The sequence below is a fragment of the Archocentrus centrarchus genome, chromosome 16 (genome assembly GCF_007364275.1).
Source record: "Archocentrus centrarchus isolate MPI-CPG fArcCen1 chromosome 16, fArcCen1, whole genome shotgun sequence".
Classification (NCBI taxonomy): domain Eukaryota; kingdom Metazoa; phylum Chordata; class Actinopteri; order Cichliformes; family Cichlidae; genus Archocentrus; species Archocentrus centrarchus.
In genome coordinates, this window is record NC_044361.1 from 30,871,904 (window position 1) to 30,889,919 (window position 18,016).

Sequence of the window (18,016 nt, forward strand, 5' to 3'; positions counted from 1 at the left end):
CTACAGGACACTTATAATACCCCGGGTAATAAAGAGGGCACACAACATCATCAAGGACCGTACCCACCCACAGCACACACTGTTCACACTCCTGCCGTCTGGCAGACGTTACAGGAGTGTAAAAGCAAGAACAACCAGACTAAAAAACAGTTTCTATCCACAGGCCATCAGGCTACTGAACCACTGACTGATTATCAAACTGTGATTACCTGCCTTTCTTTCATCTGTATATATCTGTGTATATTGCACTTGTTTTATTATTTATTTATTTTTATTTTCTACTTTTACTTTCCTAATATACTAGTTCTTAAATTTTATTTTAACTTAGTTGCTTATTTCAATTGTTTGTAAAGCAGTCGCAAGTAAGAATTTCATTGCTCAGCATAACCACAGTGTTTTGCGGTGTACATGACAATAAACTTCTTGAATCTTGAATCTTGAATCTTGAATGTTAGTCTATGAACTTTTTAAAGTGATCATGTAAGTGAAGTAGTCCCAGGCTTTGCCATTAAAAGAAATGTTGCAGTAAATTATCATTGCAGAGGTTGAGGAAATACTCAGGCAATTGTACCACAACTCTCCATTACAAAGTCTTACACTGGAAATGTTCATTAAGAAAAAAAAAAAGATTTATGATATTAACAGCAGTTAATAGACAAACTTTTTTATTTTTATTTTTTACTGTTATACCATTAAATATCATTGAATCTCATGCATTTATGTTTAGGATAGATGCATAGAGATGTTAACAATTCTGTACAAGGGAGCAACTAATCATTATTTTATTTACCAATTAATCTGCTGGTAATAAATCATAGTTATTAAGAGTAACATTTTCACAGAGTTTTCTACAAACAACAGTTGAAACTTTGAAAATATTAAACAGAAATTAAAATTATTAAGACAATTAATACTTTAAGTAGCAAATCCTGGGATTCACAAAGCTGAAATCATGAAATGTTTCTGTTAATTTTCATGAAAAAGGACTTGATCATGAAAAAAAAATATGTGTGTAAGTTGGTTTGCTTTGTTACAGAGTTTAAATTGGGTTTACAAAGTTACAGCTCTGTAGCAGGTATTGGATGTTAGATGAGAGAGGTGTTCTCTTTGTGAACTCACTTGAAGTACCAGCTGGTCTTCAGGACACTTGTGTAGTATTTGAGTGAGCAGTAGAGCTTGAAGCCTTCACCGGTGCTCTGAATCTTCAGCGGGCTGGCTGATAATGCTGCGTAGGGGCAGGACTCTTGATTATTATAGTAACAAATTTTTCATATATTTTAGCAATTCAAAACAAAGTGTTTCTTATCTGGGGAGCTCAGCACAGTAATATTCTGAGCACAAAGCAACTAATCAACATGGCTTTCAGGTGTATTATCACCATCCCGACACAGCTCACCTGATTTGTGCTGTTGGCACGTTTCACAAAGATTGTTCTTCTGAACATGTGTCACTTACCGCACTGCTTACTCAGGTGCTGGAGAAGCTTGTCATACTCTGTGAATTAAAAATGCATTCACATGGATTTTTAAAAATATTTTATATTAACTTCCTAATTTCCACTATGAATGTAAAAACTGTCACAATTGAAACGCATACTGGAACTAAGCAGTAATATTTTTGTGGATAGGAAGTCATGACTCACCCTCATCCAGCAAGTCCAAGGTGCTCACATCCTCTCCTCTGCCGTCCGACACCACTGCTCTGTACGAACCTGCCTCTTTCTTTGTAACCTGAGGGAAATTAATCTACTATTAAAATTAAACATATTCATAACTTTCCCCGCTTACTATTTGATATCTCCGAGAACAGACAAATATTGTATTTAAAGGGATGTCCAGGCCAAGTTAACCTTAAAACACTCTACAAGGTGAACTTTGGAGCATCTCAAGGTAAGACTCATCTAGACTTTAATCCTATAAATGTCAGCTGTCACTGTGTTTATCTCATTTTCATTCTCCACACCAGCTACAGTGTGATGATTCATATTTGCCTCATGTGAAAATAGAACAGGACAGAATCATTATGCATACCTGTGGGACAGTAAGCATGCTGACCCCTGATGATGGATCATACGCAACCTGAGTCACCTCCAAACCATCCTTAAACCACTTGAGAGATGTTTCCTTTTTTGTATTTGTCACCTGCATGAGGAGAGATAAATAACACCTGTAAAAAACTGTTGCAGAAACTTTTTTTTTTTTTTAGCATTTTAGCTTTGGGTCACAGGTAGGATCATGTATTATTATACTGACACATTTTTGTTGTTGTTATTATTTTAGTCACTTTAGAGTGAGAAAACATATTCAAGTTAGAGTTTAATTATGATAACTAAGAGCTTAAAGTACAGACTTTCAGCTTTAATCAGAGAAAATGAGCAAAAATATTGCATTAGGCATTGCAGAATTGCAGTCATTTCTATACCGAAACATCTATTTTCAGAGGCTCATATGTAAATGTTCCTCCACCATTTCTTCGTAAGTGAACGCAAAAGAGCTAGAAGACGACAAGTTTCATATTTGCATTTGGAAGGTGTGGCTATGAAATCTGCAACATGCAGCCAAAGTAGCTCTGAAGTAAAACAGGCCCATCCTAAACTGCAGAAATAAAACAAGTCCAACAAAGAAAAAGCCGGAACAACTAGTGTGGCCAAATAAACAGTTTAGTTAACAGTATTATTTCTTCTGACAAAAAAAAAAAAAAAAATCATGTTTTAATACTCAAATTTGAGCCGGCACACTGAAATTATTCAAGCATAACTGTCAACCACTAAAACAAAATTTTCTGTTCAGGAATGCAACTAAATAACTGTAGCCTGGCATCTTAATCAAAAAATGATAACGTGCTTTACTTTTTTTTTCTGCTTTTTTTTTTTTTTTTTGTAAAATCATTTTGATTAAAGAGCCTGCACATACTGGTGGATTAACCATTGCAGAAACAAAAAAATGATTTTGGTAATTACCAGTACTGTTAATTTAAGGCCTCTGTGGCATATCCAAACATTAGGTAGTGGTCTAATAAATTTGCTAAGTACTGTATACATACAAAAGCACTGAGCCACACCTCTTAACCTTTGAACCACATATGTATAAAATCAAGCATCTAGCCATGCAGTCTGCCTTTACAAACATTTGTTTAAGAACGGGTCACTATAAAAAGTTGAAGCGTGGTAACAGGATGCCACCACTGAAATGAGTCAGTTTGTGAAATTTCTTCCATCCTACATATTCCACGTTCAACTGGAAGCGGTATTGTTGCAAAATGGAAGCGTTTAGGATCAAAGAGCAACATCTCAGGTTTCAGGTTTCCAGGTATTTAGATCTGGATCTGATACGCAGATCAGAAGATAGCACCTTTTGTCTGAACCCACCCATTTTTCTTGAGAGCAAAAGTATTGGAACATGTGACTGACAGGTGTGTTTTGTTGCCCAGGTGTGTCCTGTTATATTGATTACTCAAACAATAAATAGTGCTGAATGTCTATGCTCAGATCTGGGTCAGATTTGGGTTTTGCCTGCATTTACAGTTGGAGGAGTAACCAACATGAAAACCAGAGAGCTGTCTGTTGGTGAAAAACAAGCAGCTGTGAAGCCGAGAGAAGATGGAAAATCAATCAGAGCCATTACACAAACAGATAGCCAACAGAATGTCCTGAAGAAAAAAGTCATCACTGGTGTACTGAGTAACTGATGTCAAACAGGTAGACCAAGGAAAATGGCAGCAGTTGATGACAGAAACGTTGTAAATACTCTGCAAACCACTAATTAGCATGAAGAACAGGAAGGCCAGGCTGGAATTTGCCAAGAAGTACAGAAACAAGTCTCAGAAATTCTGGGACAAAGTTTTACAGACTGATGAGTCAGAGATGAACCTTTACCAAGATGATGGAAAGGCTAAAGTTTGGAGAAAAAAAGGATCTGCTCATGATCCCAAACATACAAGCTCATGTGTGAAACACAGTGGCGGTAATGTCATGGCTTGAGCTTGCATGGCTACTTCTGGGACAGGCTAATTAATATTGATGATGTCACGCATGATGGCAGCAGTTCAATTAACTCAGAGGTCTACAGAAACATTTTGTCTGTCAGTTTAAAGAAAGATGCAACCAAACTGATTGGAAGATCCTTCATCATGCAGCAAGATAGTGACCCAAAACACACTGCCAAAGCTACAGAGGCGTTCATCAGGGCAGGAAGTAGAAGGTTTTAGACTGGCCTAGTCAGTCTCCAGACTTTTTACCTGCTAAAGAAGAGACTGAAGATAGTAACCTCCCAAAACAAACAACAACTGAAAGAGGCTGCGGTGTAAGCCTGGAAAAGCATCACAGAAGAAGAATGCAAAAGTTACGGATGTCAGTGGGTCACAGGCCTGATGTAGTTACTGCAAGGAAAGGATTTGCAACTTAATATTAAGTCTTATTCACGTTAATCTATTTTACATCCGTCTGTTCCAATACTTTTGCTTACAAGAAAAATTGGTGGATTCAGATACTTTTAAATCTGGATACTTTTGAGGGGGCGTGTATATACCAAGCTGTGACAAACAGTCAGTGAGTGATAACAAATGAATTATTTGATTGTAATAGAAATATTTTCTGGGCTCCAAATATGATGTTAGTTTAAATGTGTTATTTGCAATATTAGGACATAGAATATGTAAACCATGAAAGTACCTTGCACTTCATAATTAACTCACAATCCTCATTTACACTCCATGACAAGAATTCCTGGAAATAAGGACCTTGGAAAACAGAACAAATGATTATCCATCGGTACTGATCAAAAGAAACAAATGTATTCAAACCAAATAATGCATTACAATTTATGGAAATTATTAAGTCAAGTCAATTGAGTTATGGCTATGTGATGATCCATAGTACTCACAGTAGCAGGTGTCTAAAATATGAATTATGGTATGATTTATATCAGCATGCATACTGTGTAGGAAACATTTCCCTAGCTGGGATTTCTTTTATAGCTTAGTATTCTGCTTGTCATGGACAGAATAAGCTCTGTAGACATAGACTTGGAATAGTGGATCTGATTTGAGATATTCTATTTGCACAAGCAGCCACTCGGACTTTGGCCTCTACACACAAAAAAAAGTTGCAGAACTTTCTTATCAGGTCTCAGAGCTCAGGTGATAAAACCACAGAATCAAGCAGCACAGGGAGCTCCCTGTCTTTCTTCATGCAGCTTCATGCAGCACTGAGTGAATAATATCAGTTCACAAAGACATTTTTCAGCATGAGTGCAAACACTCATCATAGAACATCTGCCCCAGTGGCTGTCGTGCTGGTCCGTGATTGTCATCTCTGATTGCATTAAGTTTTTGTTTTTTGATGTGTGAAAGATTTCTCACCAGACTTCCTCTTGTTGTCACGTCGGATGGTGTCAGCCAAAGCCAGCGTCTCACGAAACTCTGATAGAGACACAAACAGTATGAGACCGAGTGCAAAAATGAACAAACTCACTTCATCCTGTTGAAGTTGTCTTTATACTGCAATGTAATATTTGTAGTTATATTTATCCTTTACCCACAGAGGCAAGAGTAGTACACAGAAGCAAATAGAAATCCCAGAATTTATTAGATAATTATGCAGTTTAAATGAGATTTAAAGATTATGAAAGTCAGTTTTTAAATGCACCACATTTACACTGTAGCACTATTACTAAAGTTGCACAAAAAAAGCATTAATAGGACATTTTTGAAGGCTCTTTTGGAACACCAGCTTTTCAGATCATAAAACCTCCATTTCTCTCCACAACCAGGAATCGATTTTTTGTTACACTTCATGATGACCTGTGCATGAGGGAAAACACACTGAAGGGGACTGCAGCTGAAAAACTGGCACAAACAGTTCCCATAAGCTTTTTTTTTTAAGCTTTAAATTTTTGCATTGCAAATAACAGCCCAGTTTTTCAAAGTTTTCAGAGATGCTTGCACTATTGTTTAATAATTCTCACCATTGTGTGTTCATGTGTTAAATTACTAACAAAGGGACATGTATTTTTGCTAAGCTTGCATTTTTTGGGGTTTTTTTTTTTTTTGGAGTAGCATATTTATTTATTTATTAAGTACCTTTTGTGACACTTCTGATTTTCTGTGCAGCTCTTCCTCGTTCATGTTCAGATTTAGCACCTGTCACTTACTATAAGAGAATGACTTACTTTTATCCACAAAAACCAAAGTGAACTGGTTCTTGGCGCGGCCGTCTCTCAGCTGAGCCGTGTACGAGCCCTCGTCCTCCTGAGAGAGCTCATCAAACAGTATCTCCACCAAACCTTTGGCCTTGTCAAAGTTGATCTTGCGGTGCTGCAGAAGAGCAAACAAATGTTGCCACACATACAGCACACATGAGCTCAGATGATCCCAGATGGCAGGTGGATGCACTGCTTGCGACTACCCTATAGATGGCTCCCCGTACAGAGGGAATACGTTATGAAGCAGTCACATAAAAGCATCTGAAATGACATGTGCACACTGAAGATGAAATATTTCTCTCTTTTTTTTTTTTCTAACACATGGCAACACACAAACAAACAGTGACACCGAGAAAGCAGCCTTTGAGCTCATTTTCATGGCTTTTATGCTCATCAAGATAAGTGTATGACTTGCATGTTGATAGGCCTCAGTGGTGGATGTGATTTGTGATGTATGGCAAGCCTAAGGGCCCTAATCAGCTAAATGGCTTTTGAATTCACAAACCTCAGCTGTGATCATTTAGAAATAATGTGTAATCAGTACTGTTCAGATGGAACTCTGATATTGGGAAATAATGGAATAAATGAAAATGAAAAACAAGCGATGAATGGAAGCTGTTGAATATAAAGCAGCCGCAAACAAACCCAGGCGAAAAAAAAAAAATGTAGCCAACAGAGTTGTGAAACCACAATAAATATGCTGCGTTGTATTTGTTTTTCTCTCTGTGGACACATCAATGCATGGTTCAATAACCACAACGGCAGTGCTGATTACGTTGTGCTCGGTGTCATAACACATATAAGTTTGTTCACATTCAGTTTATGTTCCTTTATGATTATAATGTTTCTTTATTTGAGGTGATCCGAGTTCAAATTGCACTTTAAAATGGCTGGTGAAATCACTGTGTTTATATTTTCCATATTCGGTCTTGCTACAACATTACATTAGTTTAATAATATGGTAAGTATCTTTTTGAAATAGCTTTTTTTGTTGCTTGTTTGCTTTTGTTGCAAATTACTACTGTGACAGAAATCTATTCTAAATAAGTCAGATGGCAAAGGCTCCAAGCCTCTGTGACCCTGAACTGGAATAGTGGTTAAAAAAAAACGGGCGGGTGGATATACACCGACTGTACACTTTATTAGCTATACCCTGCTAGTAGCAGATTGGAAGTTCAGCTTGAGATGATGTGAGCTTTGTGACATGGTGTTATATGGTGCTATCCTGCTGAAAGCATCCATTAGAAGACCTGTTACCTTCCTATGAGCTTGAAGCAGCCTGGCCATTCTCCTCTGACTTCTGGCATCAATGAGGCATTTTTGCCTGCTGCTCACTGCATATTTTATCTTTATCATTCTCTGTAAACCTTAGAGATGGTTGTGTGGGGAAATCAGAGTAGATAACCGGTTTCTGAAATACTCAGACCCAGTCTGTCTGGCACCAACAACCATGCCACATTCAAAACCACTTAAATCACCTTTCTTCCCCATTCTGATGCTCGGTTTGAACTTCACCGGCTTGTCTTGACATACATGCCTAAAGTCACTGAGTTGCTGCCATGTGATTGGCTGATTGGATATTTGTATTAACAAGCAGTTGAACCTAATTAAGAGTAGGGTAGTATATTTCAGCATGTTGTGCCATAGGAAGGAAGAAGGAATGTATTTTCTTAATATGGTGAATTTCACACTTTCAAAAAGCTATTTCTTCTTGCAGTAGGAGCTAATATTAGGTTGGGAAAAAATGTTGATTTACTACCCTGAAAAATTTTTTTCTTTATTGTTTTATGTGTTTTTCCCAGATGTGGGCTCTCTCCCCACTTTCACCTCAGCTGATCTTTCTGTCTCCTACACTATGTAAAATTAGCACAGCTTCCAGGCCTGTCTGCTGCCATGCACACCTGCTCTTCATCTTTGCTGACAGCCGTACTATCCTGCACTGCAGGATGTTCATTTAAACAGTAATTGCTGTTTTGGATTCATACCGACTTGTCATAAACACAGATGCACGCACCTACACCTGATTATTTTCGCCCTGTAGGGTTTCGTGGCATCTGCAAATTTCCCATGTTCTGAGCATGGCAGGGGGAAATTTTCAGCAAGCTTTGATGTCCCTGTTTGGGGATTCAAATCTCAAATTCAAATTCTATATTGCATAGCAGAAACGGAAAGTTATAAATCTGGTTTCTCACCATTTGAAAAATTTGAAAGTGTGGACAAGCATGTCTTGATTAAAACATAGCTTGTTTTTCTTTTTTTTTTTTTAAACTAATAACTCTTAATTTAAATCATGACCAAATTACTGTAATATAATCACTACCATATTTTGGCAGTGATATACAGTTTTTCTTATGTGCCCCAAAACTGGAACAACTCAATCAAGTATCATTGTTCATACTCCATGACAGCACTGAGCTTGTAGATAAATAGTCCCCCCCCCCCCACCTCCTAACTTGATCTGATGGAAAATGACACGAGGCCAACAAAGACATGAAGGAAAAGAGAGCCTTGAATGTACAGAGAATCCAACTGCATTTAGACAAGGCTACTTAATTAAAACATTTTTAATCTGGGTCTGCTGTGTCCAGAAGACGGACTACAAATAAAAGCTAATCTTAGATATGTTCTTACCATGTTGGCTCATGTAGGCTGTATAAATGTAGATAACCCAGTGAAAAATGTAACTTTATAACTGAGGCTGAAATTTTAATAAGTTTGCCAGTCACAGTTGTGAAATTCAAGAAATGTGAAGAAATATTGCTGTCCACTCATATTTTCTCCACCCGCCAAAGGCATAACCCTCTCTTACCCCCCCCCCTTTTTTTTTCTCTTCACTTTGATCATTTGTAGCTAATTATCTTTCCTAACAGAGCACTAATTTAAATTTTCAAAGTGCTTCAGACACAGCAGCAACTTCATGACAAGCAGATTTTGATAAAGTAGCTTAACCTTCACAATTCGCCCGTGGGTTTAACAAATTGTGGAAAGTTTGAAACATATCAGCATATTCGCTAGATATGGTATAAGATGAAAAACGCAGAGGTAATTTACATGATCTGCATCACTTGTCAGTTATGCTGATCATTTGTTTTCCTGAATAGCCACAGTGTACATTACTTTGGGTTGTGGGAAGCCAGTATCTCCTTTTCTTTCATAAAGGATGGTCCTGTATACCTTATGCTAATGAAGGTACTGCAGGAACCACTCAAGCACTTTAATTTAGTATCTAGAGAATTTGACGAGCTCCTGTTATGGCTTTTACACAAATATTTCCAAGTCACGTCACTCAGATAAGACCCTTCCTAACCTAACAAGGTCACAAGGAACCTCACTCATTTATGCAGATTGCCAAACTGAATAGCTCAGATAATAATTTAATTGATGTGGACTGGCCCAAAACTAACCTAGTGCAGGTGATATGAACTGCTGTTCTACACTGATAGAGTAACCTTGAGCAGCTTAAAAAGTGGCCCACTGGCAGATCATTTTTATCAAGAACACTAAAGCTACAGTCAGCAACAGTAGTTTTGTCAGGGTTCGTGAACTCCTCAACTTTCAGATTGGCATGAACACAGGATAACCAGATCAGTGGTTCTTACCGGGGTGCTGGAGATTTCCCGGTCATTGAAGATTAGACGGAGCTCAGCTGCATTACTCAGAGTCTCAGTCTGAAGCCAAAGCCGTACACTGCCTTTCTCAGAAACCTCAACCTGCCAGCCCGACTTCAATGCAATCACTGCCAAAGAGAAATTAAAGGCAGATTTAGGTAAACAATATGTCATGAATAAATACTAATGACATTCATTCCAGTGATTAAAATTATTCAGATAAGCTGAAAGCAATGTGTGAGCTCGTCCTCATAAACTATATTGCCAAAAGTATTCACTCACCCATCCAAATCATTGAATTCAAGTGTTCCAATTACTTCTATGGCCACAGGTGTATAAACCGAGCACCTAGGCATGCAGACTGCCTCTACAAACATTTGTGAAAGAATGGGTCGCCCTCAGTGAATTGGAGCACGGTACCGTAATAGGATGCCACCTGTGCAACAAGCCCAGTCGTGAAATTTCCTCATTACTAAATATTCCACAGTCAACTGTTAGTGATATTATAACAAAGTTGAAGCAATTGGGAATGACAGCAACTCAGCCATGAAGTGGTAGGTCATGTAAAATGACAGAGCGGGGTCAACGGATACTGAGGCGTATAGTGTGCAGAGGGTGTCAATCTCTACAAATCTCCAAGCTTCATGTGGCCTTCAGATTAGCTCGAGAACAGTGTGTAGAGAGCTTCATGGAATGTGTTTCAGTGGCCGAGCAGCTGCATCCAAGCCTTACATCACCATGCACAATGCAAAGTATTGGATGCAGTGATGTAAAGTGCGCCACCATTGAACTCTAGAGCAGTGGAGATGTGTTCTCTGGAATGATATCTGGAATGAGTCTGGGTACGGTGGTTGCCAGGAGAATGGTACTTGTCTGACTGCATTGTGCAAAGTGTAAAGTTTGGTGGAGGTGGGATGATGGTGTGGGGTTGTGTTTCAGGGGTTGGGCTCGGCCCCTCAGTTCCAATGAAAGGAACTCTTGATGTTTCAGCATACCAAAACATTTTGGACAATTTCATGCTCCTAACTTTGTGGGAACAGTTTGGGGATGGCCCCTTCCTTCCAACATGACTGCGCACCAGTGCACGAAGCAAGGACCATAAAGGCATGGATGAGAGATTCTGGTGTGGAACAACTTGACTGGCCTGCACCGAGTCATGACCTAAACCCAAAAGAACACCTTTGGGATGAATTGGAGGGGAGACTGCGAGCAAGGCCTTCTCGTCCATCATCAGTGTCTGACCACAAATGTGCTTCTGGAAGAACGGTCAAAAATTCCCATAAACACACTCCTAAACTTTGTGGAAAGCTTTCCCAGAAGAGCTGAAGCTGTTATAGCTGCAAAGGGTGGGCCGACATCATATTAAAACCTATCAATTAAGAATGGGATATTACTCAAGTTCATATGTGTATGAAGGCAGGTGAGCAAATACTTTTGGCAATAGTGTGTATATTATAATGTCTTAGCAGGACATACAGGGATTTCTGACTTGCCAGCTGAGTTCTTTGAGTCGTTCAAGATCTGGAATAAAAAAAAAAGAAAAGTCAAACAGAACCTCAAGGTTAATTATACTCTGATCTGAACACACATTATATAATGCAGTTTTATTGTCAAAGTACTAGCGAGTAGTGCAATGGCTGGCATAGTCTGACTTTTAAGTGGAAAAAGTTGATTGAAAACATATGCTTAGCTGCGAGAGTGACCTTGTGGAAGTGGCTGTAAGCAGTATAATTACTTGCTTGAAAGAAAAGCTTGATAAAGCTTAAAATTAAAGGCTCTGTATATTCCTGCTGCCGTCAGCTTCTTCAATAACACAAGAGACAACTGAGCATTTATCATTCTAATGAAAGTTAGAATAGGGTAAGACAGTTTGCAAACACAAACTTAAACACATTTCAGGATCGAGTTCACCACTTTACCTTCAGCTGTGAAATCATAGCTAGATGACAGCTGGGGGTTGTCGCTCATGTTTACTGTGTAGAGACCCAGATCCTCCTCAGAGGGGTCTGTGAAGGTGAGGACTGACCTGACAGACATGATGAAAAGCAAACAGATACATGTTCAGGACTTCTTGTTCATCTGTCTGCCCAGGGGCACAGGAAGCAGTAGGTGCTGTTTTGTACTCTCTCCCAGGCCTTTGGCCTCAATTCCTTTTAGCTGACTGAACATTACTGTAAGAAAATATGGCTTTACATGCTATAAATAAGTTGGATAACATATTCAGTTTGAATACACTCACTGGCCACTTCATTAGCTGCGCCTTGCTAGTACTGGGTTATCCCCTCTTGTCTTCAGAACTGCCTTGGTTCTTCATGGCATAGATTCAGCAAGATGCTGGAAAGATCCTGTTCCACCACATCCCAGATGTATTATACTGAACTGAGATCTGGTGAATGTGCAATGAACTCATTGTCGTATTCAAGATGATTTGAGCTTTGTGAGATGGGGTGCTATCCTGCTGGAAGCAGCTATCAGAAGATGGCTACATCGTGGTCATAAAGAGATGGACAGGTTTAAACAGTTCTCAGCTGGCGCTAGGGGGCCCAAAATGTGCCAAGAAATTACCCCCCACACCATTACACCACCAGCAGCAGTCTGAACTGTTGATACAAAGCAGGATGGATTCATACCTTCATGTTGTTTACGGCAAATTCTGACCCCACCATCCAACTATCACAGCAGAAATTGAGACTCATCAGACCAGCAATGTTTTCCAATCATCTATCATCCAATTTTGATGAGCCCGTGTGAATCGTGAGTTTCCTATTCTCAGGAGTGGCACCTGATGTGGTCTTCTGCTACTGAAGACGATCTGCTTCATGCTTCAGGGTGTTGCGTGTACAAGTACAATGATGCTCTTTTACAAACCTTAGCTGTAACAAGTGGCTATTTGAGTTACAGCTGCCTTCCTCTCATCTTGGCAGCAATCTGGATGTTTGCTCTTTTTTGGACCATTCTCTGTAAACCCTAGAAATGGTTAAGTGGGAAAATCCCAGTAGATCATCTTTCTTCCACATTCTGATGTTCAGGTCAACCATGTGTTCATGTCTGAACGCAATGGGGTGCTTCCATGTGATTGGCTAATTAGATATTTATATAAATGAGCACTTGAACTGCTGTACCTAAAGAATTGGCCAATGAGTATACTCCCAGGGTGTCCATTTACAAAGTTAGATCAATTATTTGGTTTGTGATGTTTTGTCTGTCCACATTCCAATTTAGTTTGAAACCTTTCAACCTTGCAAGGTTAAAAAAATTCCTTAGTTCCTGTTAAAACAAGAGATGGACTTTTTTTGAATGGTTTATGGATTAACAGTCAGACAGTGAGGACTTTCATTTCTGCACATGGAACCCAAATGCACACAATCTTTTTCACAACCCCAAACTCACTTTCCTGTTCATAAATGGCGTTACACATTACACAGAAATACTCCACATTGCACATGAACAACCTACCTATTCTTCTTAGTTTCTGCCCTCACTCTCTCAGCACCAACGGGGTCTGTGTAATTTTTGCTCCAGAGGAATTTGCTCTCGTCGTTCATCTCAACAGCTTCGTATCCCAAAAATATGAAGCCATCATCATCCACACCAATCTCGATGTTTTTGGTGCCTGAGAATGAAAAGCCTACTTAGAAGGGGTCATGAATTTCACTTTAGTCTACAGTGTGCTGCTGCTGCTGTAACTCAGCAGCTTCAATTAGACAATTATCTACTCCTAATAATACATCCTAACAAGACATTTAGATTATCAGAGATTATTGCATCTACTAGGCTTTATTTTAATGCATGCATGTTTTGAGCAATGAGGGCTGTGCGGCATGGTGGTTGTAGGGATTGCATTTTGAAGGGCATCTGGCATAAAAATCTGCCAAACCAAATATGTGGAAGTGCCTGGAGCAGCTGAAAGTTGCTTACTATTCTACTATTTTAGTGGATTGGATCAAAAGCTGAGAGCACTTTCACGCATTCATAATCCCATCAAATTTGACAAGTTCTTTTCAGTCTTTCCCCCCTTTTTCCAGTTCATAAGAACGGCTTCTTGACAGCCACTCTTCCACTGAGACCATTTCTGATGAGGCTTCAGCAAACAAATGAAAGGCCAGATGCATCTCTCGGGTCCTGTGTCGGGTCTTTTCTAGATTTTTCCTATTTCATAAGGACATGACTCTCAGATACTTTTCAGATACTGTATTTTTTTAAGCCTGCCACATCTTCTTTTGTCATCCACTTGTTTGGTTTTTCTTTCCTCAAATTTAAGGACACGGTTTATACCATGCTGAGATATATACGTTTTCAGTTAATTGCTCTTTGGAAATCACCTTGTTGGTATAAAATCACCATTTTATGCCTGTCAAACTGTGTTATGAGGCAGCACGGTGGTTAGCACTGTTGCCTCACAGCTAGAAGGTCTAGGATTGAATCCACCTTGGTCTGGGCCCTTTCTGTGTGGAGTTAACCTAACTGCATGTTCTCCCCGTGTTTGTGTGGGTTTTCTCTGGGTAGTCCGGTTTCCTCCCACACTCCAAAGACATGCAGTTAGTGTCAAGGCCGGGGAGGAAACGGACGAGGAAGGACTCACATGAAGGACTCCAGAAGCAAACATAACTAAAAAGGGGATTTATTTCAACGGGGAAACACAAATACAAAAACCTTGGAAAGGAGGCACAGGGAGACGAAGGGCAGGCACAGGGAACACAGGAACATGCGGGCACAAAACATCAACGACGCGACAGAGAACAAATGAAAACTGAGGGCTTAAATACACAATGGGTAATCAGGGCAAGAGGAAACAACAGGGAACAACAGGTGAGGCAAATGAAACTAATTACACAGGGGAAGCAAAGCTAAACACAAAGCACAAGGAAATCACATTGGCAAAATAAAACAGGAAGTGATAAACCAAGGAACACGCAGACAAGTCACAACACTGGGAACATGACAAACATACAGGGAGGACAAACTCAGGAAATGAATTAACACAAAACGCTGGGCCAACGGCCCAGGACATGACAGTACCCCCCCCTCAAAGGCCGGCTCCCGACGGCCAAAACCAGAAACAAAACCAGACAAGGGCGGGAGGCGGGGGACCAGGAGGGAGGGCCCGAAACAAAAACAAAGACAGGGAGCAAAACAGAAATCACAGGGCGTGAACAAAACAAATCAATCCCGGACAGGAAGAAAACAAAAACACAGGACCAGAACAAAAGGCGACGGCACAAGGCCGGAGACAGTCCAACAGGGGGCATCAAAATGAGGCAGAGCAGAGGCAACACAGTCCAAACAAGAACAAAACACGGGGACGAGAAGCAAAAAAAAAAAAAAACAACCGGATGAAACAAAAAGCGACGGCACAAGGCCGGAGAGCTCCAATGTCCAAAACAGGGGGCCGAAACAAGGAACAGTCCAGGAGCTAAGACAAAACAAAAAACAGCAGGGGAAAAAAACAGTCCACAGTTCAGGGGAGTCAGTGGAAAATCCAAAAACAAAAAACACACAGTTCAGGAGGCCGCAGAGGCCAAGGGGCCACAAAGCAAAATCCCAACGAGGGAGGCCGACCGCGCTCCCAGCGGCGGCGGCGACGAGGACGAGAAGGAATCACTGGAGGCCGACCGCGCTCCCAGCGGCGGCGGCGACGAGGACGAGAAGGAATCACTGGAGGCCGACCGCGCTCCCAGCGGCGGCGGCGACGAGGACGAGAAGGAATCACTGGAGGCCGACCGCGCTCCCAGCGGCGGCGGCGACGAGGACGAGAAGGAATCACTGGAGGCCGACCGCGCTCCCAGCGGCGGCGGCGACGAGGACGAGAGGGAGTCACTGGAGGCCGACCGCGCTCCCAGCGGCGGCGGCGACGAGGACGAGGGGGAGTCACTGGAGGCCGACCGCGCTCCCAGCGGCGGCGGCGACGACGAGGGGGAGTCACTGGAGGCCGACCGCGCTCCCAGCGGTGGCGGCGACGAGGAGGGGTCACCGGAGGCCGACCGCGGGGCGTGCGGCGGCGGCGACGGGGAGCAGACACTGGAGGCCGACCGCGGGGCATGCGGCGGCGGAGAAGGGCGACCCCGGGCTCTGGTGGGGAACCCTCGGGTGACGTGGAGCGCTCGGACTGAGCAGAGACCCCCACCGGCTCGGACTGAGCGGGACCCCCTGGCTCGGAGCGCTCGGACTGAGCGGAGACCCCCATCGGCTCGGACTGAGCGGGACCCTCGTGCGCGGAGCGCTCGGACTGAGCGGAGACCCCCATCGGCTCGGACTGAGCGGGACCCTCTGGCGCGGAGTGCTCGGACTGAGCGGGACCCCCTGGCTCGGACTGAGCGGAGACCCCCATCGGCTCGGACTGAGCGGGACCCTCTGGCGCGGAGCGCTCGGACTGAGCGGAGACCCCCATCGGCTCGGACTGAGCGGGACCCTCTGGCGCGGAGCGCTCGGACTGAGCGGAGACCCCCATCGGCTCGGACTGAGCGGGACCCCCTGGCTCGGACTGAGCGGAGACCCCCATCGGCTCGGACTGAGCGGGGCCCTCTGGCGCGGAGTGCTCGGACTGAGCGGAGACCCCCATCGGCTCGGAATGAGCGGAGACCCCCATCGGCTTGGAGTGAGCTGAGCCCATGGGCTGAACGGGGCCTACATAGTGAGGCACCGGATGCGTAGGCTGGGACCGCGGAACAGGGCACACTGCTGCTTTATTGAGCAGCAGGGGCTGCTCGAGGAATAGCAGAGGTGCAGGGGACTGCGTGGAAGCAGGCCGGGAGACGACTGGCTGCGTGGAAGCAGGCCGGGAGACGACTGGCTGCGTGGAAGCAGGCCGGGAGACGACTGGCTGCGTGGAAGCAGGCCGGGAGACGACTGGCTGCGTGGAAGCAGGCCGGGAGACGACTGGCTGCGTGGAAGCAGGCCGGGAGACGACTGGCTGCGTGGAAGCAGGCCGGGAGACGACTGGCTGCGTGGAAGCAGGCCGGGAGACGACTGGCTGCGTGGAAGCAGGCCGGGAGACGACTGGCTGCGTGGAAGCAGGCCGGGAGACGACTGGCTGCGTGGAAGCAGGCCGGGAGACGACTGGCTGCGTGGAAGCAGGCCGGGAGACGACTGGCTGCGTGGAAGCAGGCCGGGAGACGACTGGCTGCGTGGAAGCAGGCCGGGAGACGACTGGCTGCGTGGAAGCAGGCCGGGAGACGACTGGCTGCGTGGAAGCAGGCCGGGAGACGACTGGCTGCGTGGAAGCAGGCCGGGAGACGACTGGCTGCGTGGAAGCAGGCCGGGAGACGACTGGCTGCGTGGAAGCAGGCCGGGAGACGACTGGCTGCGTGGAAGCAGGCCGGGAGACGACTGGCTGCGTGGAAGCAGGCCGGGAGCCAGAGAGAGCGGGCTGTGAGCTAGGGAGATCTGGCTGCGTGGAAACAGACCGTGAGCTAGGGAGATCTGGCTGCGTGGAAACAGACCGAGAGCTAGGGAGATCTGGCTGCGTGGAAACAGACCGAGAGCTAGGGAGATCTGGCTGCGTGGAAACAGACCGAGAGCTAGGGAGATCTGGCTGCGTGGAGACAGACCGAGAGCTAGGGAGATCTGGCTGCGTGGAGACAGACCGAGAGCTAGGGAGATCTGGCTGCGTGGAGACAGACCGAGAGCTAGGGAGATCTGGCTGCGTGGAGACAGACCGAGAGCTCGCTGACACTGGGGCCTGAGAGGGAGCTGACACTACTGGAGCTACAGAAGGAGCAGGAGCTGAGGGAACTGGGACCAAAACCGAAGGAACTAAGACAGGGGCTGAGGGAACTGACTGAGAGGGCACTGAAACAGCTGACACTGGGGACCGAGGAAGAGTTACTGGAGCTGACTGAAGGCGAGGGAGAGCGACTGGAGCTAGAGCTGACTGAGACCCTGCTGCTGCAGCTAACACAGAAAACCGATGCGAAGGCTTGGACCTGGTTGCCCCCACCCGCGGAACAGGAACGGGTGCAGAGGTCAGCCCGTCCGTGGCTGCCCCCACCCGCGGAACAGGTACGGGTGCAGAGGTCAGCCCGTCCGTGGCTGCCCCCACCCGCGGAACAGGTACGGGTGCAGAGGTCAGCCCGTCTGTGGCTGCCCCCACCCGCGGAACAGGTACGGGTGCAGAGGTCAGCCCGTCCGTGGCTGCCCCCACCCGCGGAACAGGTACGGGTGCAGGGGGAGCTGGAGCCAAGGGAGCGGGAGCAGGGTGAGCAGAGGGAG

General features: G+C 44.1%; 1 protein-coding gene across 1 annotated transcript in view; it reads right to left on the reverse strand.

The window, feature by feature from the left end:
* Positions 1-18,016, reverse strand: part of LOC115794791 (myomesin-3-like) — an 85,514-nt gene that overhangs the window by 4,569 nt on the left and 62,929 nt on the right. The window contains exons 22-32 of the mRNA XM_030750437.1: positions 13,265-13,421; positions 11,728-11,834; positions 11,285-11,329; positions 9,800-9,936; positions 6,168-6,312; positions 5,359-5,418; positions 4,670-4,737; positions 2,031-2,141; positions 1,643-1,730; positions 1,456-1,494; positions 1,120-1,225 (exon numbers count right to left, since the gene is read on the reverse strand). Of these exons, the coding sequence (XP_030606297.1) occupies positions 1,120-1,225; positions 1,456-1,494; positions 1,643-1,730; positions 2,031-2,141; positions 4,670-4,737; positions 5,359-5,418; positions 6,168-6,312; positions 9,800-9,936; positions 11,285-11,329; positions 11,728-11,834; positions 13,265-13,421 (1,063 nt within the window). The remainder of the gene's footprint in view (positions 1-1,119; positions 1,226-1,455; positions 1,495-1,642; positions 1,731-2,030; positions 2,142-4,669; positions 4,738-5,358; positions 5,419-6,167; positions 6,313-9,799; positions 9,937-11,284; positions 11,330-11,727; positions 11,835-13,264; positions 13,422-18,016) is intronic.